This window comes from Tenrec ecaudatus, chromosome X (assembly GCF_050624435.1).
Source record: "Tenrec ecaudatus isolate mTenEca1 chromosome X, mTenEca1.hap1, whole genome shotgun sequence".
NCBI classification, from domain to species: Eukaryota; Metazoa; Chordata; class Mammalia; order Afrosoricida; family Tenrecidae; genus Tenrec; species Tenrec ecaudatus.
The window spans coordinates 49,212,247-49,238,574 of NC_134548.1; the positions used below are offsets into that span (position 1 = coordinate 49,212,247).

The following is a 26,328-nucleotide window of genomic DNA, read 5'->3' on the forward strand; positions in this document are numbered from 1 at the left end:
TCCTAAGGGGTAAATAATATGTAAACATCATGCCAGTTAGGCTGACTGATATATGATCCATTGTCTCTTATCAATAGTAGTCATATACAAAGAACAGTCTATTTGACATCTGACTCTTTCAGTGGTTAGAAACAAATTCATTAATAAATAACAAACAAGTTCATTCATTCACTTCACAAATCCTTCTTGAGAATTACCATGTTCTGTTAGACAATATGCTAGGTGCTAGTGGCACAATGTTATTCCTTCGTTGTTCTTAAAAAAAAATAACCTAACTTGGAATAATCTAACTTGGATAAATGCACAGATAGTCAAAGAAGCTTTAGGAAATATTACCTCTCGTCCCATGTCATCCAATGTTCTCCATAGGTTATTATGATCCAGATAGGCAATTGGATTCCACACAGGTGGGAATGGTCCCCTAAAAGGGTATGATTTTCCCTGTGCAATACAAGAGAATTATTTTAAAGTAAATGTTCATTGCCATGTAAAATAATTCAATCTGACTAGTTGATAAATGTTTACAAGCTAAATCATGTTAGTGATCAATATGTGATATACATTCAAGTATGTTTGTTCTTTATATGCTTAAGACCTTTCTTAGATTTTTAGCATGGATTACCGGCAACTAAATAATTCTCAGTCAAATTAATAAGTTTCGTGCCATAACAGCCATAGATATAAAAAGATTTCTGTCTGAAAATTTTAATTCTGGCTATACAAACTTTAAACACCAATAAAGAAATAGCTAAACCAAGATCGTTCTAAAGTGATTCTTGCAAATATTTTAGAATCAGGAGATCCTGTGTGTCTGAAGCCAAAAAAAACCCAACTATAAACATCATGGGAGCCCACTTGGCATAGTGGTTTTGGGTTGAGCTGGTCAGCAGTTCAAAACCACCAGATGCTCCAAGGGAGAATGATGAGGTTTATTTCTCCTGTAAAGGGTTGTTACATCCTCAGAAATTCACAGAGGCAGTCCTAGCCTGTCCTATACGATGAGTCCGAATCAACTCGATGGCAGTGTAGGTAAGTAAACATTACATACATTAACACAAACAGAAAAATAAGCCCACTGCCATTGAGTCAGCTCTGATACCTTATAGGATGGTTTCTAAGACCAAACGTTTAGAGGGGCACATAGCCTGATCTTTCTCCTACAACATGTCTGGTTGGTTTGATTCCTTCACACAGTCTAGTGCTTACCTGATAGCACCACCGGTGCAATAGAAGTTAAAAGTTCAAAACCAATATGGTTTTACCCTTGCCACCTTAGTGCGATTGTGTTTTCTATTGCTTTTGTTGGGTCTCCCAGCTGTGAAGCACAGGAGTGGAAGCCTAAGGATAAGAAGGGACAAAAGGGGATATAGGGAATAGAGGGGTAGGGGAGGGTAGCTAGGGAGGGAAAGGAGATTTTGATAGTAACAAATGAAGACGGGAGTGGGGAGGGAGCACAAGATTGGATTGTGATTGCATGAATCATCCTAAAGATGATTTAACCACGGGGAAGGGGAATATTCTAAAATTGGTGTAGGGGTAATTGTACGATTCCCCATGATATGGTTGAGCTACTTAATTATATGATACGTAAATTACTTGGGAATGAAGCTGCTGAGAAAAGGAAGTAGCAAAAATAATAAATAAATTAAGAAAGTAGTTTTTTATAATAACAGGAGAAAAAATTAAGTATTTGCAAATAATTTTAACAAAAGAATTTCAAGATGGTGGGAAATCCCCTTTAAATACTGACCAGGGATATGAATGGCCTTGCTTTCAGACAGTGGATCAATTTAATACCTTGTTTTTTGGTCTCCCTCTTGACCCATTTTAAATTTCTTCTTGTTTTCATTGTTTTCTGCTTTCTTTTTGATTGATGTTTTTCTGTTTTATTTTGTTATTGCTTTTCTTCCCCTTTCTTTCATGTTTTTCTTTATATGAAATGCAGAATAGGTAAATCTGTAGAGACAGTAACTGGATTGGTAGTTTCTAAGAGTTATGGAGGGGAGTTTGGAGGAAATGGGAAGCCAATAATAATGAGTACAAGAATGAAGAAAATGTTCTAAAATTTATTGTGGTGATGATTGTACAAGCCTTTTGATTATGCTTAAACCATTGACTTTTATGATATGTAAAAATATCCATATATTTTTAAAGAAATGAAAAAAATATTCACCACCAAACGCACTGCCATTGAGTTGCTTCCGACTCACAGCAACCCTATACGATATAAGGAGTTTTCTCTTTTGAGTTTCTGACGTTGTGAATCTTTATGGGAGCAGACAACTCTCATCTTTGCTTAAACTATTGACATTGCCGTTAGCAGTTCGGTGAGTCCCCCACTGGATTGCAACCATCTATAGGGGGAACCACAGACAAGGCCCAACAGGCTTTCCCAAGATGTCAGATCTGCTATTTAGGTCACCATGAGAGTTTCCAGAAATCAGAAAGATCAGAGCAGAAAGATAAGACAAGTACAAGCATCTCCTCAGGCCATATTTAAGTTCTCCTGGCAGTGACACCTTAACACAGAGCTAAAGGGAACACCTGTGTCCAAGGATTAAAAACTAAACAGCCCATAAATTGCCACTGAAGGATTAATTTATTGTTGAAATCCATGGATTTCAGACAAAGAGATTTTGGGTCATTTGAAAACCTGACTCAGAAGTCAGACTGTGCCTTCTGACAGCAGCTTTCAGCTCAATCAGAATAACTCTGGATTCTCAGTTTAAATCTCAACAAATCTCGGAATCATTCAGTAAAGATTCATAGCATGGTTATTTCGTAGACAGAGATACTGCAGTGGTGTAAAATGGGCTGATTTCATGTCATGTATGCAATAACTTAGTGGCCAAATTGGTGTTCTTTCCCTAAGGCAGCAATACAGTTCCCAGGGGAGAGTGGAAACACTAATACTTGTAAAAGTCTTTTTACTTACATATGTTTTCCATTCTTAAGAATGGAAAAGCTGAGTCATATGAAGAATGTAAGCTTAATGTCTTAAGTTTAACAGTTTTTTCATAATGATCACATCACTTACATTTCCACCAGCAATGCATGAGAGCTATATCTGCTCCACAATTTGACCCTTGGCCAACATTTGATCACTTTCCTTTTATACTTTAAGCTATAAATATTTGTCTTGGTTGGTTGTATTTAGTTTGAAAACACTATTCTAATTTGCACCATAAATGGTGTTGCTGGGGGAATGCAGTTTCCAATAGTCAGAAATCACTGACCAACATACTTTTTGCTTTATAACTAGATTTACAGAAAAGTTGCAAATATGTCACAGGATGCCCCATATGTTTTACACTTGGTTTCCCGTAATGTTAATGCCTTACATTACCATGGTTCGTTAATTGAAACCATGAGATTAACACTGTTAACATTAATAGTAATTGAATTTTAGGTCGTATTTGAATTTCACTAGTGTTTCCAATAATGTCCCTTCTCTGTTCCAGGTACCCATCCAGGATATCATATTCCTTTTAATCATGTTTCCTCAGTCTTGTCTGCTCTGTGACAGTTTCTCAGTCTCTCTTTGCCCTTCATAACTCTGAAAAGGCAATGCTGCATATGAGTGACCTCCCTTGGCTACACAGTGGGAAAGAGAATCCATCTCCATTCCACTTCAAGGCTTCTTGCCCCAAGATTGCGGTCAGACCTTCCATCCTTCTTTACCCTATTTTGACACAAACGACTGGATTTTTACTGGATTTCATAATTCATTGCAACGATCACACAGAACACACAGTTGACACAACTATTTGTTTTTAGGGAAGTTGACAAGATACCACAGTCAAAATCGGTAACCAGTAGGATATGGTCAAGAGTCCACATCAGCACCGCTCCTCAGCCAGCTGTCTCTGCTTTTCAGCCTTTTCTCAGCCATGTGGTCCCTTAGCCTGTGCTACCATGGGCCAAGAAGCCCACCTATTGCTGTGTGTCACAGTTTCAAAACTGCTCTTCTTCCCTGTCTTATGGTCTCCATGCTTCAGACCCTGGCTGGCTCCCCCACTTCCGGCGAGGGTTGGCAAAGTGTCACTGGTGGCACTTCTCCCTGATGGTGGCAGAATTCTCCATCTCTGATTCAGAAATAGCTCTCTTCTAGCCATCAATAGATCCGCGATGTCAGCAGGTAACAGCAGCTAAGTACAACTGACTGATGCCCTCTCTGAGTGTTAAACACCCTATCTGCATATTCCCATTCAATCATGTTGCGGGAGTTCGAGAGACGTGCATAGAAAAGTCAGATTAAGGGATTTCATTTCACCGCAATGCCCTTAACCGTTTTGAAGAGTACTGACCAGGTATTCTGTAGAAGGTTCCTGAATTTGGATCTATCTGAACGTGTTTTCAAAGCGCCCTGGTGGTATAGTGGACTACAGATTGAGCTGCTCACTGGAAGGTCAGTGTCTTCAACCCACCAAGTCCTCCATGGAAGAAAGATGAGGCTGTCTGCTCCTATGAAATTTAAAATCTTGGAAACCCAAAGGAGCAGTTCTATTATGTTTCATGGGGTCACTATGAAATGGAATCAATTCAATGACAGTGAGTTGGCTTTGTGGAAGGTATTTTCTGCATTAGACTGGGGTTGTGGGTTTTATTTTGAAGACTGAAGCAGAGGTGAAATGACTTTAAATGGCTTCATAGCAATGAATACATAATATCACAATTACTTATGAAGATGTCAACTTTAGAAGATCAAGATTGTTTCTGTCAGGCTTCTCTACTATGAAGATTATATATTTCTATTCCCATACTTTGGGGGAAGCAAGTCCCTAAATTCAAACTATACTCATATCACAAAAGGTTACATGCTGGTCTGTTAACCACAATGACATTGCAAACTCATTCAGAGGTGCCTCAGAAAAAGGGCTGGTTCTGCAAGGTCCCAGCCGTGAAGACCCTATGGAGTGGTCCCTCTCTGGACGGGTGAGGTTGTCATGAGTCCGAAGTAACTCGATGGCAACTGGTTTGGTTTTTCCTGGAAGTACAGGAGGGAATCTGTATATTGTTTAGAATTTTTCTGTAAGGAATAGTTGCCCCTTTTCCTCTATTTATTTATCCAATCAATTCAAAATGATTTGACTCAGTGACCCTGAAGGACCACGTAGAACTATGCCGTAGCATAGAGTGCGCAAGCTTTAAAATTTGAAAAGATAATCTGCAATAACTTTCTCCCCTGGAGTAATTTGGTGGGTTCAAACTGCTGACCTTTTGGCCAAGCTTTTCACCACTGTGCTCCCAGGTCTCTCCAATACTAGAAGTCCTGTCCTTTACAGGAAATCATGAGGAGATATCAAATTGAACTTCCAGCTCAGAGTGCTTCCAAGTTACGTGTCTAATTACATATATAATTTCTTAATTTTATTCTCACAGCTCTGTGAGGTAGACCCCAAAGGTAAAGAATAGAAAATTCTCATAAGTTTAAATGCCTTGTTAAAAATCATATAGCGCATGAGTAGAAATGACTTGAAGTTCAGTTTAATTTACAGTAATTGTCAAAATCACAAGTGTGTGTATCAACATCTGAAAAATTGTCATAAGCCATCCATTAGCCAATAAGCATATAAAACAGTTGCTGTAATGTTGATTCCAACTCACGGAAACATCCATATCTATCAGAGTAGAACTGTGGCCCATTGGGGTTTTTTAATCATTTTATTGGGGGGCTCTTGCAGCTCTTATCATAATCCCCACATACATTCATTGTGTCAAGCACATTTGTACATATGTTGCCATCATTTTAAAAACATTTTCTTTATACTTGAGTCCTTGGTATCAGCTCATTTTTCTCCCTTCATGGCTGATTTTTCTAAAATAGATCATCAGGTCTTTCTTTGAAGTTACTTTGGGTAAATTGGGACTTTCAAAATTTTCAACTACCAGCTAGGCATGTTACTGTTTATAGACACCCAAGGACTTAACAAACAAACAAACAAACAAACAAACAAATAAATAGATAGATAGATAGATAGATAAACAAACACTCCACGGCCATTGAGTTGATTTCAATCCACAATGACCCTATATAGGGTTTCTGAAGCTGCAGATCTTTATGGGAGCAGATAGCCTTGTCTTTCTCCTTCAGAACGGCTGGGGGGTTTGAACCACTGACTTTGGGGACAGCAGTCCAATGCGTGCCCAACAGTTCCACCAGTTAAGTAAGTACTAGTGGCAATTGCCTTGAGAAAGAGACCTGATCACAGGGATTTCAGAATTTGAGAATCGAGCAACTGTCATCTGCTCTGCCTGCAAGCAGTACTGGAGGGAGTTGAAAGACAAATAGATGGTAGAGAGAGGTCAAAGGCAGCCCAGGGTCTTTAGGGAGCACGTTAGGAAAAAGAGCTCTGGTAGCTCTTTTGATGGTTCAAAACCATCAGTCACTCTGAGGTAGAACAGGGAGATTACCTGCTCCTGTAAAGGTTTACAGCCCCACAGATCCTATGTAGGATCACTATGAGTTGAAATAGAATTGCTGGAAGTGATTTGAATGGTTTTATTTTAGAGATGGTGAGCACCTGTGGAGAAATAAATCAGGCACTGTTGAAAACACTCATGTCAGCTAATGTGGAGAAAGGCAAGCCCAAGAATTATGCTTGGTATCAATAAATGATAGATAAATAGATGCATGTGTGAGTGAATGGATAGATAAAATAATATACATAGATAATATATGTTTTATCCATTATAAAAAAAGAGGACAAAGAAAACTGCAGGGAAACAGTAATCACTCATAATTTCACCAAGGAAAAATTTATCACATCAATTGCAATTACATTTTATATATTATTCAGTTGAAATCTTATTGTACAGCCAATGAGTGTTTTGCTAGTTTTCAGTCAATGTTATGTTATGGACTGAATTTTGTTTTCCTCAACATATGTGATTATAATCTCATTTAGGAGTGAATTGTCTTGTTTATGTTAATGAGGCAAGATTAACATAGGATCTTTTCTAAATAAACCTCCTTTGAGATGTAGAAAAGATTAAAAATTTTAAAAAACGAGCGAAGCGGAAATTTAGGCAGACACCAAACTTCATGGAGAATGTTGAAGAAGAAATAAGGACCACCTTTCAGCGCCAACAGAGAAAGAAGCCTTCTCCTAGACCTAGAGCCCTGAATTTGGTCTTCGAGGCCCCTGAACTGTGAGAAAATACATTTCTTAAAGCTATGCACTCGTACTATTTCTGTTATAGCAACTACACAGCCAGCAAATACATTGATCCTCACGTGACATTAGCTGAGAGCCTGTAAACTGTGGTAGACTCAACAACAGCATCTGAAAGCTGCTTTATGGATTCTTCACCTACGAAATGGGTGAATGGCTTGGTAAAGTTTCCATCACTACCATCAACGTCAATGTTCCAGATGTCCTGATCTTCTCCTAAACCTTGTTATCCGGAGGCAAAGGCTCCCATATTCATTAAAAACAAACAAAACCCTCTTGTGTAAATTTATTACCATCTAATTTTTGGTATTAGTCTCAGTTTTCTTCCAGTAAAGAGTTCCTTCTTAACTGCAAATCGCTTGTTTCCTCAGGAGCTCTCCTATGCTTATTAGAGAAAGGTTGCCTTCTAAACCAGTGGTTCTCAACCTTCCTAATGACTCAACCCTTTCATCCAGTTCCTCATGTTGTGGTGACCCCCCCCACCATAACATTATTTTCATTGCTACTTCATAACTGTCATTTTGCTACTGTTATGAATTGGGTGACCCCTGGGAAAGGGTCATTTGATACCCAAAGGGGTTGTGACACACAGGTTGAAAACCACTGTAAACCATTAGGAGCTGCCTTCCCCTTACAATTTAGCCCTTTTCACAGCTGTCAACAGAACCTCTTCTTGCATCATAAGCTAATTTGGAGAAACAAGATTTATTTTTCTTCAATTTTCAGTTTCTTGGAGACACTAGGGGTGCAAAGAGTTAAAGCGCTTAGCTCATTATAAAACTGTTGGAAGTTTGTGTTCACTGAAGCCCCTTAGAAGAACGGTGTAACAATCTACTTCAGAAAAATCAGCTAATGGGAACCCTGTGGAGCGCAGAGTTCTACTTTGGCACACATGGAGCTGCCAGGAATTGGAATCAACTTGATGGCGTTGGCTTAGTTTCCTAGTGCTGCTGTGACAGAAAAAAACACATGTGGGTGGTTTTGAAGAGCAGAAATATATTTCCTTTAAACTCTGAAAGATGCAAGTAAAAGTCAGGGTCTCGGCCATGGCAATTCCTTCAGTGTCAGTCACCTCTGGCATTCATTAATTCCATGGAGATCTACAGGTGGTATATCACCTACCACCTTGCATGCACACCTATGTGTGTGTGTGTTTGTATGTGTAACCTGCTCTTTTTGTAACTTTAGAATGATTATATCAAGAATCCATCTCTACTCTAGCATGATTAATTAACATAACAAAGAGATCTCAGTTTTCAAAAAAGATTCTAGCCACAGGTACAGAGGTTAGAATTCCAACATACCTTTTGGGAGGACACAGTTCATAAAAATCTATATTTGTAGCTTAAAAGAAAGGAAATTTAAATGTTCCCAAAGAAGTGAGGAGAAGTACTGTAAACTCCATGTAGGTAAATGATCTCCCCCACCCTCTATTCATGTACTTCGATGCTATCCATGACATTTTTTAGTGGTTATTTCCTCAGAAGTTGACAACCTTTTCCTTCTTCATAGTCTGTTCTTTGTCTGGCAGCTCTGAAACTGGTTCACTTTGGGTGACCCTGCTGGCATTTAAAATACCGGTGACAGAGCTTCCAACATCACAGCCACACACGTCACCACACTACAACAAACTGAGAGGAAGGCCCTCAACAAGATGGACTGACATGTTGGTTGTAACAATGGGTTCGAACATAAGAGCAATTATGCATACTGTGCAGGATCAGGTATCATGTCCTTCTGTGATGCATGGGGTTGCTATGAGTTGGAACTCACTTAATGGCATCTAACAACAATAACAACATTCATATGTTTCACTCATGTCCTTCATTTACATTTTAAACACCCAACTATAGATAGCACTGACATTGTCTTTTCACTATGTTACACATTGAGGGAGGAGGAAAGAATGACAAGGGTGATGTGTTTTTTGTATGGCCTTGAATCAGGTTGGATCTTGGAGCAATTCTGGATGCGCCATAACCCATAAAAGGCTTGGAATTTTACATGTTAGAGGAAATGAGGAGGACTGTGTTGGTAGTGGCTGAGAAACTGGAAAAGCCCTGTAAGGAAAATAGTAAGAACAATAATGATACCAGCTGATATGGAGTGATTACTGTACTGTTCTGTACACGTTGCATATATTGACTCAAACTTCACGACAACTACATGAGATAAGTACACTATTGTCCTTTTCAGACATGGAAATTGAGGCACAGAGAGATGAAATCATTATAATTTTCCCAAGGTCTTGCAACTAAGAAATAGCAACAACAGCATTTAAATTCAGACATTTTAATGTCAATGCTCCCAGCCATGAAATGCCCTAACTCTTAATTTCCTTTCTTTTTAAAAAAAATTAATAAATCATTTTATTGGGGGCTCTTGCAGCTCTTAGAGCAATCCATACATCAATGGATTACTAAACACGGGCAGACGGTGGGTCAATGCCTTTAATTAAATTATCTAATTTAAGCCCTACAATAACTCAATGAATAAGCTTCCAATTTTATGTTCATTAGATATATGAGCTCCCAGGCACATATCCCTTAAGGAACTTCTTCAAATTGCATGATGCACATGAGGAAGAGACACAATTTAACCTCAGGCTTGTGAATGTGGAGCTCAAAGCTCCAGCTCAGGCTTTCATACAGGTCTCTGCTCCAGGAGTCACTTTCCAGATGGTTTGAAGAGGATTCCTGAAGTCATTTAGACCCAGGAACAATGTGGGAGTCTTACAAATAAGATAAAAAGCTAATAATGGTCTCGATGAGCAGTCTGATCTTTTGCCTGGTTGTTCCATAGGCTAGCCCACCCTCAAATGACTGTCACATGAATTCATACATTCTTCCACTCAACAGATATTTCTTGAGTCCTTCCTATGTCCCTGACACTGTTTTAGCTACCTAAGGCACAGTAGTGAAGACAACGGACAAAGGTCTGTGCTCTCATGGAATGTACATTCTAGTAGGTAAAACCACACAGACAACAAAATAACCGGCAAACAAAATAATCAAGTCGTGTATTATATTATAAAATGATATGCACTGTGAAGAAAAAGGAGAGAAGACAGAGGAAGTATTAGGGGTGTCAGGATGGTTACAACTTAAATGCCCGTAGAAACCCCAGGGGAATCGTCACTGAGAAGACAACCTTGGAGCAACGTCATGAAAGAGGTATGGGAGGGATTACCATGAAGGTAACTGTAGGAATGATCCACAAGGATATCTGTGGGAAGGATATCTGGGGAAGAGCCTTCTGGTAAGGATCCTTAGATGACACCACTATGCATGCTTTATACAGAAGCTGGAGGGAAGCGAAGCTCATCCCCTCTCCTCCAACAGCGCTGTGTCACTGCTTCCTTCAGCATATTCCAGCTCCTCGACCCGATCCTGAAGGTGGCTGCAGTTTGCTGCCACCCTGTTGGCAACCTTAATCTTCATTGGGGAAAGCTTATATTACTTTATACACTCAACTCAAGACAGACATTTTTTTAAAGAATCCTTCCAAATTCACCCCCGAAATAGTGCTCTGCTATATTTATAAGCTTGTACTTGCTCCAGTTGTCTTGACATTCTCCAAGTATTCCACATGAGTACCTACTCTCCAAAACTACTTCAGGAAAGGAATCAATCATTTGTAGCTTTCTACAATGATTAACGTGGTACATATTCTATTGGTATATGACAAGTGTTGGATAGGTGGATGGAAAACCAGATGAATACTATTCAAATAAGTAGAGGAATTCTTCAAGGTATTGGGTAGAAATATGGTGGAATGCTCACTACACATAGTAAAATTAATTTCTTCTTAAATTTTTCATTAAGTGTTTAAACTAGGAAGATGAAAATGTTAACACTCACTCCTTCTTTATCCTCATCAACTGTTGTAGATACACCTGCCACCAATACCAGCCTAAGTCCAATAGGGAACAATCACCAATACAGTTATCTCAGAGAATAAGAATGTACTCTAAAGGATGCATGGATTTATGCTCCTAATTCTCTGCTTGTATCAGTCATTTCCAGCACATAACACTTTATGAACCCAGCATATACCACTGATGCTAAAGAGTTGCTTCCAAAACAGTATAATTCCCAAGATTCAAATCTGTTTTTCTGTGCCAATGTTTTCACTATTTCATTTTGTAGACCTATAAATGTTTATTTGACAAAATTTTATAGGGCTCTAATATATCACAATAAATATCACCCATTTATTTAGGACTACCTATATCTGGCAAGGTTAAAGGGCAATCAGGACTCTCATACATTGCAAATGATAGTGTAGCTTATTATAATCATTAAGATATACTCACCAAAAAAAAAGAAATAGTCACCAAACACATATAAAAGAATAATAAATGCTCATTAACAATAGAGAAATGGATTGAGTTCTAGTTCCACAACAACCACCATTCCCACAAGAACACAACACACAGTAATGAGAATAAATGAGACAACTAGCCATAATAACCAAGATGAATTACACAACGCCCATACACAAAATAACTCAGATACCAAAAACTGAATGATTTAATTTCCATAAAGCTTTAAAACAGGTGAAATGAATCCATGATGAGACTGTAATTAAGTGTCTATGAGTTGGTTAAGACTCTAAAAGACTCCATGTTTAAGAGAACACGATATCGCTTGGTCCCCGACCATCCTCAAAATCATTGTTTTTGCTTGATTCCATTGTTGCAGTCACTGTTCATCTCTTTAAAGATTTTTTCCCCAAGACCATTTTATTGGGATACAGATCTCATACCATTACATATTCGGGCACTTCAAACAATATTATACAATTGCTACCACAATTAGCTTCAAAATATTCTTCCTTCTGGAACTCCTTGATATCAGCTCCCCTTTATCCACCCCCACCTCTCCTCCTACCCCCCAGGAACCCTTATTCTACTTGTTATCTCTATAGGCTCATCAATACTGGATTTTTATACAGAAAAACAGAAAAGCACATAACAAAAACTAAAGGAGGCTACCCACAATGAAAAAACACATCAGAAATATGAAAAAAATCACAGAAAATATTGAAGACGAGATCAGGCCCAAAGTGTATCAGAGGGGGATCAAGTGAGAGGTGTTAGCTGTTCAAGTCAGATTAATCATTTTGATCTTCTACAGTCACCTCTCCAGTGCTCTCTGTTTGGTAGCCAGGTCCTTCCCATCCCTTCATTATGGAGAGAGGGAAAACACCGGAGGCTTATTTCCTGAGTGGATCTCACAAATGTATCTTGGGCTTCCACAGTCATCCACAGCCTTCTCCAAACCAAAATCTCAAAATTTAAGTTCTGATACTACTCCCTGCTTCAGCTTCGGATTATATTATTTATAATCCTTCAGTCACTAATGTTGGTGTTCTTTTTCCATGTGCGCTTAGTTAACATCTCACTTAGATGGCGCTTTTTTGAAAACAAACCTTTAAGACCCAGATGCCATTTTATCTGATAGACGGGTACCATCTAATTTTTCATCACATTTTGTCATAGCACTCGTCTTTTGTGTTTCCTTCATAAGGGTGGGTAACATGCAGGGCCATGTTGTAAGAATTGTTTTTAAATTGAAGCTAAGACTTAGTGCGAGCCCCATATCCAGTCCTAGATCTATGCTTTTGTTTTTAATCTGCCTCTGGCTCCCTTTAGGGACTTCCTTGTTAATTTATGGTAGAGTATCAAGCAGAGTCTCTACTGAGCGTGGTGTCCTTCTCCAGGGACTGGTCTCTGTTAATGATATGTCCAAAGCACAGGGGGAATAAGTATTACCATCCTCACTGCTAGGGAATCTGTTTGCTCTTCTGGCCATCCACAGTTGAAGTTATATTCTTCACCAACACAATATCTAAGATGCACCAATTCTTCTTTGGTCTTCCTTATGCTTTATCCATCCTATGAGGTGAGTGAATTCATCATGTGTTGGATCAGGGACACCATATTGCTCAAAGTCCCATCCTTGCTTTTTACTAGTTTTAGGATTTTCTCAGGAAATTAGCTCAAAGCGGTAAGTCATTGGATTTCTTTACTACTGCTCCCACAGGAGAGGAGCCCTAGTGGCATAGTGAGTTATGCATTGGGTTATGAACCCCAAGGTCAGCAGTTTGAAACCACTAGTCATTCTGCAGGAGAAAGATGAGCCATTCTACTCCCATAAAAATTTAGTCTTGGAAACCCACAGGGGCAGTTCTACTCTGTCCTCTAGGGATGATATGAGTCAGAATAGAATTAATGGCAGTGACTGAGTGAGTATGTGAGTGAATGAGAGGGAGGGTGAGTGGGTGCCTGAGTGAGTGAGTGGCTGCTTCCACATGCATTGATTGTGGATCAAAGTAAAATTGAATTCTTGACAACTTTGCTCTTCTTCCTTTATCATGATGTTGCCTATTGGTCCAATTGTGAGGATTTTTATGTTCTTTGTGTTGTGTGCAAACCATACTGAAAGCTTTGATGTTCATTAGCAAGTGCTTCAAGCAAGGTTGTGTCATCTGCAAATGAATATCATAGGTTGTTCATGGGTTTTCCTCCAAGCTGGATACTATGTTCTTTTTATCATGCAGCTTCTCAGGTTATTTGCTCAGCATAGAGATTGAATAGATGTATAAATGTGGTCAAAGGATACAAACCTTTTCTCATTTTAAACCATGTGCTATTCCTTTGTGTTTTAGATGACCTCAATCTGTGTACTGATTTACATGATCACAAAAGTGTTTTGGGAATTCCCATTCTTAATATTATCCATAGTTTATGGTCCACACAGTCAAAAGCCCTTGCATAGGTCAACAGACAAACAAAGAAACATCTTTCTGGTATTCTCTGCTTTCAGTAAAGATCCATTTGACATCAGCATTGATATCTCTTGTTCAACATCCTCTTCTGAATCCACCTTGAATTTCTGGAAACTCCCTGTTTATGTATTGCTGCAGCTATTTTAAAATTATTTTCAGCAAAGTTTTATGCGTGTGTTATATTTTTGATAATATGTTTGATAGTTTCTATATGCTGTTGGGTCACAATTTTTTTTGGATTGGACTCAGTTTGTTCAGGTAGCTGTCCTCCACATTTCTTGGCATAGTCTAGTGAGGTCTCCCAGTGCTGCATCAGTTGTTTAAACATTTCAATTGTTATTCTGTCCGTTCCTAGAGTCTTGTGTCTTGCTAATGCACTCAGTGCAGCTTGAACTTCTCCCTCCAATATCATCATATGCTACCTAAAGAAGTGGCGGAGGGTCAACCAGTTGTTTTTGTTACAGTGCCTCTGAGTATTTCTCACATCTTCTCTTGATGTTTTGTGTTGTCAATATTTTCCCATAGAACCCTTCAGTATTGTGACTCAAGGTTTAAATGTGGTCTTCAATGGTTTAGCTTGAGAAACACCAAGTATGTTCTCTTTTGGTTTTCTAACGTCAAGTCATTGCACATTTCAGGAGTCACTCTGAATTCCTTTGTTCGGGTCATCATTTCGTCCATTTGCTTTAGCTACCCCACATTTGTGCATCTCTCTTCACACTCATTGTGATCTTTTATGTCATTCTTATTGCATGAACTTTGCTTTCTCTGTGTATTGTGTCATTGAATCTGTGATGAGTGATGTCAGAATAGTGGCTATCCTGGGGCATTGTTGTTTCATGACGGGAGAAGGAAAATGCTTCGAGGAGATGGTTCTTGATTTGAGTACAGAGTTCATGATGGTGTTCATTTTGAGAAAAATTCATCAAGTTTTACATATATGTTTTGTGCACTTTTCTGCATATATTATCATATGACAATGAATAAAAGCCACTGAATAATACAGTTTAAATTAATGATTTTTTGATGTGCGAACTGTATCTCAATGAAGCTTTAAAAATGTCTGGTTGAGGTAATTGCTGATTTCAGGGTGAGTAAGGTCAGCATCCAGAAAAGAAGCGCTAGTGTAACTTCAGAAATACAAGGGCAGGGAGGAGAATAGCCTTACTATGAGACAGGAAGCGTTCATTGACAGTCAATTGTGGCAGGTGGAGTGAGCTTAAAATATAATACCTTATCATTTGATTTTGCATTTGACCAATTTTAAACTCCGTTTTTCATATTTTCTGCTTTATTATTGATTGAGCCTTTTCTCTCTTTTGTCTAGTTGTTGTTTTTTTGTTTCCTCTTTGTGTTTTGTATGATTTTCTGTACATGAAATCCAGAAAAGACATATCTCTAGAAAGTGCAACTGGATTAGTAATTACCTACGGGCATGGCAGGGGAGGTTCAAGGAGAAATCGGGAGCTAACACTAAGGAATCCAAGAAGAAAATGTTTTGAAGTTGATGGTGATGATGATGGCACAGCCCTTCTTAATATGATTAAATGATTAAATTATATTATATGTAAAGTGTATGGCAATAAAATGATTCAAAACAACAATAAAAACTGTTCAAAACAAAAATAAATATAAATTCATTTACTAATTGATCAGAAAGTAGCTTTTTTTACTGTAGCTCTTTATGTTGATCCTCTCAATATAGAAGAGCTTCCTGCTTAATTGTATACATTAAGATAACATCTGGCTAATTATACAGGGTCTCTTCCTGGGAAAAGGATGTTCCATATTCACACTAACTGTAGATAATGGATTTCTTCTGAAAGACATAGAAAAGGAAGGAGCTTAAAATAAATACTACTTTGATTACCATTGCACAGGGTTTGAAGCAATTGCCATTATCTATGCCATAGTCATTATTGATATTGTATACCGGGCGGTTGATTGCTAGGATTCCCTTAGAAAAACGATCCAGCTTCCTGAATGGGTGGATAGTGTGTTTGATACTTCCAGCAGAAGTCATATGCTTCTTTATCATATGAGCTTCAGAAGACTCTGATGTCATCTTCTCCAATAACCTTCGACCTGAGTCTGACATCCTCCAGAGGAGCATTTCTTCCTCTCAGGGGAAATCTCTCTCTCTCTCTCTCTCTCTCTCTCTCTCTCTCTCTCTCTCTCTCTCTCTCTCTCTCTCTCTCTCTCTCTCTCTCTGTTATATAGTCCATTCCATTCTGACGTAGGGCTAACTTACAGAGATGAAGATCAAGGACTGCAGCCTTATTTGTGGATTACAACTCAATGCAAAGAAAACCAAAATTCTCACAGCTGAACCAATAGACAACATCAATATAAGTGAAGAAAAATTTGAAATTATCAAGGGTTTCATCTTGCTTGTGTATACAATCAATGCTCATGGAAGCAGCAATCAAGAAATTAATGACATTTTTATTGGGCAAATATCCTGCACAAGACCTCTATAGTGTGTTGAAGAGCAAGGATGTCACTTTGAGAACTAAGACCATGGTGGGATTCAGCTGGTTCACAACAGTTCTGCAGAACTAATTCCTAATTTTTTTCTTCAGTTTGGGAACTGGTTATTAAAATGGCACTTATAACAAGGATTCCCTCTAAGGTGGGTGACTGGGAAACTATCTAATATATAAATCACAAATTTATGTCCCTTTACCTTTTTTAATATTCATCTGTTCCAGTGCATTCTAGGCACCTGTAATAATGTTTATTCCATCAGTAGGTATACAAAATTAGAAGGAACTATATTTTCAACATTTATTTATTAACTTCATGAAATTGGTTATACTTCTGATGAAATACAACATTTTTTATTCCCTTGTATTTGTTACTTCAGTAAACAAACAGTGTATGTAAAGAGAAAAAGTACCAGACAACCAGAGGGTGGCATGCTGTCATGTGTTTCAGCTTTGTACATGCCCCAAATTCCCACCAGATATTATGAATGAACTATGAAAGTCCTGAAAGTGTTCAAAGAGCTAAAAATATTGTCAGAATAATTTCTGTAAGTTCAGCAGAATCAGAAAGGGATTTTTCAAAGATAAACATGATAGGTTCTAAGAAGTCACCTGTTTCTAACATATCAAACACAATGAATCTAATTGGACTCCCTCCAAAGGAATGGGACCCTACTCCTACAGTTAAAAGATGTTTAAGTCACCCAGCCAATGATTCTCCAATAAAAGCGAAGAATATTACATGAGGGTTCCAATCAAAAAGCAGTATGGAAAAACCTTAAAGAGCAATTGCTTTTTCAGCTATTTTTTAATATGGTTGCCTTAATATCTTAAAGCTTTCTTATAACATAACCTAGTTTTGAGAACTTCTTTTATCGCTCTTATTTAAGTATGAAATAATAAGCTACCTTTTAGTATATCATTTTTTATACTTAAATTAGGACAGCGAACCAGTTGTTTATTTATTCAAATTCCACCACTGGACTAAGGTACACCTTACCCATGACGTGCATGGGAAAATGTACAATGAATAAGGCACACTCAAGAAGAATTGATGCATTTCAATTATAATGTGGGAGAAGGCTATTGAGAGGACCATAGGCTGCCAGAAGAACAAACAAATCTGTGTTGGAAGAAGTACAACATTCTGCTCCATAGAAGCAAGAATGGCGAGGCTTGGTTGCACATACTTTGGACATACTGTCAGGAGAGACCAAGCCCTGGAGAAGTTGAAGACCAGCACGGTGGCTGTAACTCTGGGATTAAGCATAACAGTGGTGAGGTTGGCACAGGAGTGGGCAGGGTTTTGTTCTGTTCCACATAGGGTGACTATGAATCAGAACAGACTTGACAGCACCTAACAACAATAACATAAAGTAGAAGAACTGCCCCAGAGGGTTTCCAAGGTTATAATCTTTTTTTATAGTTTTATAGGCATTTCATCCATGTAGCATACAATTTAATAGTTCAATCTTATCCAGAAGAGTTGTATAATCTAAAATGGTCAATTTTAGAATATTTTCTTCAGCTGTGTATTCACTGTCATTCATGCAAGGCTATAATCTTTATGTAAGCAGATTGCTACAGCTTTTCCTCGTGGAGTGGCTGGTGGGTTTGAACTGCTGAAATTGCTTGTGGTTAACATCCAAGCACTTACCCACAACACAACCAAGGTGCTTTTCTGTCTCGACGGCAGACAGAAATAGCCCTTGGAGACATCCAGTGGATTTCACTTATTTAATCTATTCTACCTAATGCTTTTCCAATTACTGTGTCAGACAACAACAATCCATTCACCTAAAAAACACACATACTGCTGGAAATCAGCTGCCTAGACTAATTGCACTCCTAAATCCTCTTTGTAGCTTCTCAATCCGTATACAGTCAGCAAACACTGCCAGTTATGCACTCTTGAATTCTAGACTACATCTAGAATTCAATCATGTCTCTTCTTCTTGACCATTACCCCTCTGGCCACCATCAGTCTCTATTATTACTGTATGAATTTCCTAAAGACTCTTTCTGCTTCCAACTTTGACATCTAGGATATCCCAGCAGTCAGAAGAAACTTTGGAACACGTAACTCAGAGCATGTCACTTCTCTGACAAGATTCCTCTAATAAGTTTCCATCATATTTAGAAGAAATTCAATATTCTTGTTATGGACAGCAAGGTTTACACACCTTTCTCTCCTCAACTACTATCCTTTCTCTTTGTGTAGGCCATACTGGCCTTGCTGTTCTTTAAATGTATAAAGCTTATCCCTGCCCCCAGGCCTTTCCACATGCCATTCTCTTCCAGAAACACTATTCTGCCATGTGGTCACATGATTACTCCTTTATTTCATTCAAGTCTTTATCAAAATGTTACTTCATAGGGATATTTTATCTATCTTTATTATTTTCATAACACCTGAGACTATGTGCTAAAGTTATTCAAGTATGTATTCAGTACCTCTTCCCTCTGAAATTTAACCCCAAATATAGGAAGAAATGTTGCCATTTTATGAATGAATTCTCACTTCCTAGACCAATATTCACAAAATACATATTTGATAAATACATAAACATATGATATTGTGTTCACTAGTAACCATATTTAGAGCCCAGGGTGATTTATGTCAAATAATTATCATAATAGAATGAAGGTAGCTATATCTTAGTATTGTATCTAGAAAGTGTTCAAAGTGAGTTTCTAGTTTGTGAATTCAGGTCTCTGCCCCACGGTGCTCCACAGAAACCCTCAATGCTGAGTCTGTCATGAACATACTTCACTGTCGGCCTAAGGGAGCTTGAGACTAGTGAGAGGGGAGGAATTCACACACACACACACACACACACACACACACACAAAGTTCTTTGATGTTTGGGTGGCTTAGAGAGAGAAACAGTTGAACACACTAGTGCTGTGATCAAGGAATTCCCTTACTCATGAACACATGACTCATGATGAGAGAAGATGTCTGAACCTATCTCAAGGCCAGAGAAAGAGGTGTCGATAGCCATTTTTAATCATCAGTGCCTTCAGAATGACAGGGGCCTTTTAATTCAGCCAAGAGCCCTGGTAGGTGTTCTGGGTTAAGGTTTGGCCTGCCAACTACAAAGTTGGTAGTCAAATGCATAGGCAGCTCTGAGGGAGAATGATGAGTGCGTTACTATCTTGTAAACACTTGCAGTTTCAGACCCCCTTTACAGGGTCACTAAGAGTCCGGATGGATTCAATGGTAATGAGTTTGAGTACAGTGGGTTATGTATTGGACTACTACAGAAAAAGCCAGGGGTTCAAACCTACCGGTCACTTCACCCGGAAAAGGCTGTTCTCCGATAAGTATTTACCATCTTGAAACCCTAAAGCAGTTCTACTCAGTCTTACAGGCTTTCTATGGCTTATATGTAATTTTGACCCTAAGAGTCTTAAGCAGAGAGAGAAAACAAAAAATAACTAGCAAATTAGAGCTAACACTATTCAAGAGGGCTTTCAAAAGTTAGTGGAAAAATAGCATTAAAAGATCATGGATTTTTTTGACAGACTTTGTGAAGCCCACTTGCATTTCATCAAATGATGATAGATTTAGTTGAATGGGCCCCGGGGAAATTTCTAGGCATCATACTTTGAATGCTTCTAGTGCTTGGTTTATTACCTCCAGCACCCCTCCCCCACCCACATACAACCTCCCACACCCTGCAAAAAAATTATATTTATCTCATAGTATAAATCAGGCACTATGCAATGTCTTGGAGGTTGAAAAATGAAAGAAGTATGTTCTCAGGCTCATGGAGTTCCAGAATTCTCATGAAGAATTCCAACACTATAATAACATGTTACAAATATTGCGTCCAAGCTTCCCTTGACTACAAGCGGGGTTTGGAAAAAGCCCCTTGCTGGCACTCCACATCTTCAGGTAAAAGAGTCGTTGTATGGACATTGTAGTTAGCAGGATTTGTGGCTTTATTTCTCTTTGTCCCCATACTCCTATGGTCCTCTGTCCAAAGCTGTTCTGTCAAGCATGTGGCAAGGTCTACAGAAGTCCCAGTTAATAAATTTTGGCTTAGAACCACTAAAGAGAAGAGCAGACTTCCCAAGTGGTCAATGAGGTGGATTCTGTGGCGAGCTGGGCCAGTTCCCCCTTCCAAAACAAAGATTTACTCCCCGCGGTGCTAGGAGTGCAGCTGGCAGACCGCCTGCCTGTGAGCTCTCTCCAGAGATGATTCTAGCTGCCTGTCCTGAATGGCCCACACTCAATGATGGCTAGATAGCATGCATGTGTATGTAAAGGTTTAATCCTATTGCTCAATTTGGGACAGTTCTGGAGAGTTATTCCATCTTTGCAGGGATCTACTGAACCTTCCATTGAAACCACATCACAGTTTGACTCCTTCTGATGACCAACCCTGCCTCTTTTCCCTCCTATCTACAGCTGTTGATTGTGTGTGTGTGTGTGTGTGTGTGTGTGCGCGCGCGCATGTGTTGATAGTGAATGGGATGAGGCGGCGAATTGACAATTGCCATTAAATTCATGCAACCCATGTGTGTCAGAATAGATGTGTGCTCAACTGGGTTATGATCTTTCAAAAGTGGATTGCCAGACTTGAGGACCTAAAAGACAAAGCTACTTTTATGTTACAGATTATATGTTTAAAACCCATACACGTACATGTGAGTATTTGTGCCAGAAACAAGAGTGAATTTATCAACTTAAAATACCTCTGAGGATCTAAAAGAAAAATAAATAATTTAAATCCTCTATGCTAAGTATTGAGTTATTTAGGAAGCTAAAATGCCCATGATTGATCTCTAAATTCCAGCGAATCTTAAATAGGTCCGACTATTGAAATGATCTCTTCCATTCATTTTTAACGTGCTTCGCTGGATGCATTACCTTAAGTGTATTCTTAAATTAGAGCAAATATTACTTCCCATATCACTATAAGGCTTCATAAAAATGACATAAATAATTTACACAGAAGGTAGTTTTTCCAGCTCTAATATTCTCACTTAATTAATAAATTTAATGTGAGTTTCCATAGACAATAATATAGAGGAAACAAATGTTACTGGAAAATTTTACTGAAAAAATCATTTCCCTGAAGATTGGATTGTACAAAAATAAAGAAATTAACCTAAATGCAATAACATTAGCCAAAAGGGGAAACTCAGTTTTACCATAATTATTGTAAACACTTAATTGATTTTCTAATCTGAATCCATTTACCTTGGCGATCAGAGTGAAGATTGTGATGTCTAATATACTATTAGCTAACCTGTGACTCGGGCATTTGATTAACACTGTCGGAAGCTCTGTATAACAAGGATGTAAATAGACTCAATGTCATGGTGCTCTTGCAAGCAATCAGTGAGATAATTCATAAGTCTTTTATATAGTGCTTGCACATAGTACATGTACAAAGATTGACACGTATTCTCATTATTACCCTAATATCTTTTTTTTCTCATGAAAGATATTGCCAAAGGTCATTTAGAGGTCGAGAGCATTGGCTCTTCTAACAGATTAATTTGGTGACCTGAGGTAAGTTATTTTCCCTTTCTGACGCTTTCATCATCTGAAAAATATAGCTAAAACTAGTACCTGTCTCTAGTGACGAAGTGAAGACTAAACAAGGTAATACATGCAAAGTGATCAGGAGAATGCTGGTTATTATTATGGTCATAACTACCCCAATCTCCCTTTGCAAGCACATCTGGAGTTTCCTACGAAGGAAGCGCCCCAATTCCTGTAGGGGAATACAACTGGAATACCACAGAGGAAGTTCATTGTATCCTGCCCTTCCATTCTCACTGAGCATGCTAAGAGACAATCAGAAAGATCCACCTGCAAGTGTTCACGCTAATACTCCTTTGTCAGGGCAGGTGCTCAAGCAGTTACTTTCTCTATCAAGCCCTCTTCAAACTTCCAGGCCTGGACCCCAAATTCCAGCCTCTGGGAACATTCCTGTTAATCCTAAACAACTGCACTACTTCCCTGTCCCATCTATAGCCCCATTGTGGTCACAGGTGCCAGACAGCAGGTGCACCCCTAGTCTTCAAAGCTATTAACCAAATGTGTTTGATGTCCTTGAAGTATACCGAGTAACAGCCAGATTAAAAAAGTCTCTTTGTAACCTGAGTGCATGAATAGTGCAATATAAAAGGAGAAAATGAGAGCGAGGGGAACCAGAACTTCAAAAATAAATGATTGATTTTTCAAAATAGATTTTTGCTCAAATGCCAATCATTATCTTTGACTACCAGACTATCGTTTTGAAATCTGAGGACATGTGATGATCTAAGTCTGGAACTATTGTGTCTAAAAGTCAGGTGACCAAAAATAAATCCCCTCCTATGGAGTTTCTCTACCATATAAGAAAGAAAAGCACTGATGAAAACAGTACTTGACATGTATGCAGTCTTCTCATATGTTGTTGCTGATCAATGCCATTGAGTCAATTCTGACGCACAGCAAACCCTTGTAACAGACAAGAACTGCCTCATATTGGTCTCTAGGCTGTGGTACAGTGGGTTAAGCACTGAACTGCTAAGTCCAAAGATTTGAACATTTTTGAGAGCAGATCAATAAATCTTTCTCCTGTAGAGGACTAAGCAGGTTCAAACTGGCAATTTGGGGTTTAGCAGTCAAGCACTTAACTGTTATACCATCGGGGCTCTTTTAAAATATGTTACCGCATTTAATCTGCATGGCAACCGTAGGGGGTAGAAATGAATAGTCCCACTTCACTGACTAGGAATTGAGCCTAAGAAGCATTACTTTGTGTACCTCAGGTTCCGGGTAACTTACTCAAATCCCAGGACTTTCAAAGAACTCTTTTGATTCTAGAGTGAGTATCCCATCACTGAATAACTCACTGTTGAGTATCACTCAGTTCTGATAATATCAATACTGATGCCAACTTTTCACTCCCTAATTGCTTGGGGAATATGTTCACTTTCCTTAGTGGCACAAAGAAACAGATGGTTCACTTAGAGATCCCAAGGATTCTCCCAAAGAAAATTGATCATGTGAAATAAGAATCCTAGGTTAGAATAAATCAAAATAGAATATGTATGTATATGTATGAGTATACATGCTTCATTGGCCTTAATTTATTGCTATAAATACTAATCTTTTTTGGTGAAATTGTTTTGATTGAAGGGGGTCCCCTTGTTGAGTATAGAGACAGTAGGAAAGATGCTAGGCATATTCTGATTAGGGGAACATTCTGTGGACTAGTAGGAAAATGATGTCATAGGAGAAATCTGGAGTAGAATTTGGATAAATAACAATCTAAGCTTAGCAAAGAGGTGACATGTGAATCTTACATGGAATATATCCAGGAAATACTTCCAGAGAATTAAAACTTTTACAACTTGACTGCGATGAAAAGGATATCCCAGAGGCATACGTTTATTTTAAACAGTTATTTTCAGGAAGAAAAACTTCTCAAAGAAACTCACATTAGAGATCGTTTTGATTGACACGAATATGCTTCCAAATACACCATTGAAAAGAGAAAGGAAGGAGAACGTGGGAAAGAAACATGAGGCTCGTGTAGGCAAGCATCACCGTTACTAACGTCATCATGATCACTCCCATCATCTTCTTTGCGATCTTCTTTCCTCATTGCCTGTGATTTCTGAACATTTACTCTGTTGCCAGCATTCTTTAAAGGGATTTTTAAATGTATTTATCTCTCTGAACATCTTTATGAGGAAGTCATGAGTATCTCCATTTTCTCATGTGTGTAAAGACACAGAGACTTAGAAGTTAAAGAACTTGTCTGAAAGCACCTTGTTAAGAAGTTGTGAATCCAAGATTCAAGTCCAGGTCCTGTAGGTTCTAATCGGTGTTCTCATGCAGAATTTTACATCCAGACGGATGTTTAGATCTCTTGACCCTCCCAAGAGAATACATTCAATAATGTGCATTTTCAACACTACAACGGACTTGGATATAATGCCAAGTTGTCTTAGAAGGCAAGAAGATATTCACAAAAATCTACTGGGACAAAGGCTCTATCTAGAAGAGACGGCTGTTGCTAAATTTATAAACATTTACTTCTTTCTTCTTGTTGAAGTCATTTTGTTATCTTCCATCTTTAAGCTTATGCATGACGGTTCAATAACTCTGTCGTTGTTCAAGTACTTTCTCTTTCTTTGATCTGTATTATTTAGACACATTCAAAATTAATCTTCTTAGACAAGTCCCTAAAACACTTTCACATTATTTTCATATATGACTTCTATTTAAAACCTCTGCTCAAGGATATGGTCTCATATGATTTTTTTAAACTCCAATGCAGGTTTCAGAGTACTAACTAACTTGTGCCAACTTGAAGTGAGTTTAAATGATAGCTATGATAGTGACAAATGCAAGTTGGTCTAACTGCAGTTTCTAAATTATCCTCCTCAAACTTATTGCATATCTACTGACAACACTAATTGTTACCAAAGGTACACGAATGCTATACATGAAGGAAGTAGATTTCTAAGAAAACGCTTATCATCAGTTAATGACTGAAGCAATAGAACTAATTATATGTTAACGCTTCAGAATGTGTGCTGAATTTCACTTTGATGAGATACCCAAGGTTCTTAAAACTAAATATACTTTTAAATCATCATATTAGGGCATTTTTATTTTATTGTGTTACTGGTTAAAGGCCTAAAGGAAGGCAAAGAACGAACTCACCACAGGAAAATATGTATTCTTCTGGATTTGTCCTTTAAATTTTTGTTCAAAAGCCTTCTCAGTAGGGCCTTCTCTGACAACCACATTTAAAATAGTAATTGTACCCTCTTCTACCCCCAAACCCCTTCGCAGTACTCATCACCTTAAATTATACATTTTATTTGTTTGTTTATTATAGATTATCTCCAGCTAACATGTAGGCTCCACAGGGACAAGCTCTTTTTTTTTTTTTGGTTTGCCTCTGTATCTCCAGCTTATTTTTAACTTAATGGCAGGCAAATAATGTAGTCTTTGTAGAATTTTGCTGGGAGTTAGTGCTATATATGTCGAGATGGGGGACCCTCTTGGTTTCTTGACATCATACTAGGTAGCTACTTAATTTTCCTACAGAATCAGGTTATTTATGACTAAAATATTTCAGCTTTTCTCATTGGAGTGATGACAAATCAAGGCCTGCTTTGATTGTGCTATCAAAAAAGAGAGGATCGTTGTCTTACTTACTAGCTGGCCTAGAAGAACAGAACTTGATTCTCTCATAATTGTGGTGGCCAGATCACAAAAACTAAGTGTCACCAGCTCTGATTCAGCTTTGAAAGAAAGACAAAGCATCCCATATCTCTCTCCTAGCTTCTAGTAGCTTCCAATAGTCCTTGGTATTCCACTATTTCACGCGGCCTTCTTCTCTTGTGCCTTCTTCCTTTCTTTGCTAAGAAAATTTGTATTGGATTTAGGGTCACCTTAATCAAGGATTTTTTTCAACCTAAGAGTCATAATTATAGCTTAAAATACCCTATTGCTAAATATGATGACATTCTGTGGTTCCAGATAGGGAAAGACCTCATATAGGGCTTCTACAGGCTTTATAAAGGGGCAAAAGTATACTCTTTCAGTAAGTATTTCAAAACATATTTACTGAGGGCCTACTGTGTGCTAGGTCCTGATCTGATTGCTGAGCAAAATAGGAAAAGAATCAATGCCCTCCTGAAGCTTATATTCTACCAGGGGAAGGCAGATTAATAATATAAAATGTGGTATTGGGCATTTATAAGTACTATGAAAAAAGAAAAAGACAGGGATTTGTTACATGAGAGATAGAGGGTACTCTGCAGAGGTGGAAAATGACACTTCTTAGGGTAGAATGACTTGGGGAGACCTCTCTGATGAAGTAATATTTACACAAGACCCAAGAAAG

The 26,328-nt window shown here is 38.3% G+C and overlaps 1 protein-coding gene across 1 annotated transcript in view; it reads right to left on the minus strand.

Moving 5' to 3' along the window:
* Window positions 1-26,328, minus strand: part of LOC142433996 (amine oxidase [flavin-containing] B) — a 75,346-nt gene that overhangs the window by 24,203 nt on the left and 24,815 nt on the right. The window contains exon 3 of the mRNA XM_075538643.1: window positions 337-441. Coding sequence (XP_075394758.1) covers window positions 337-441 — 105 coding nt within the window. The remainder of the gene's footprint in view (window positions 1-336; window positions 442-26,328) is intronic.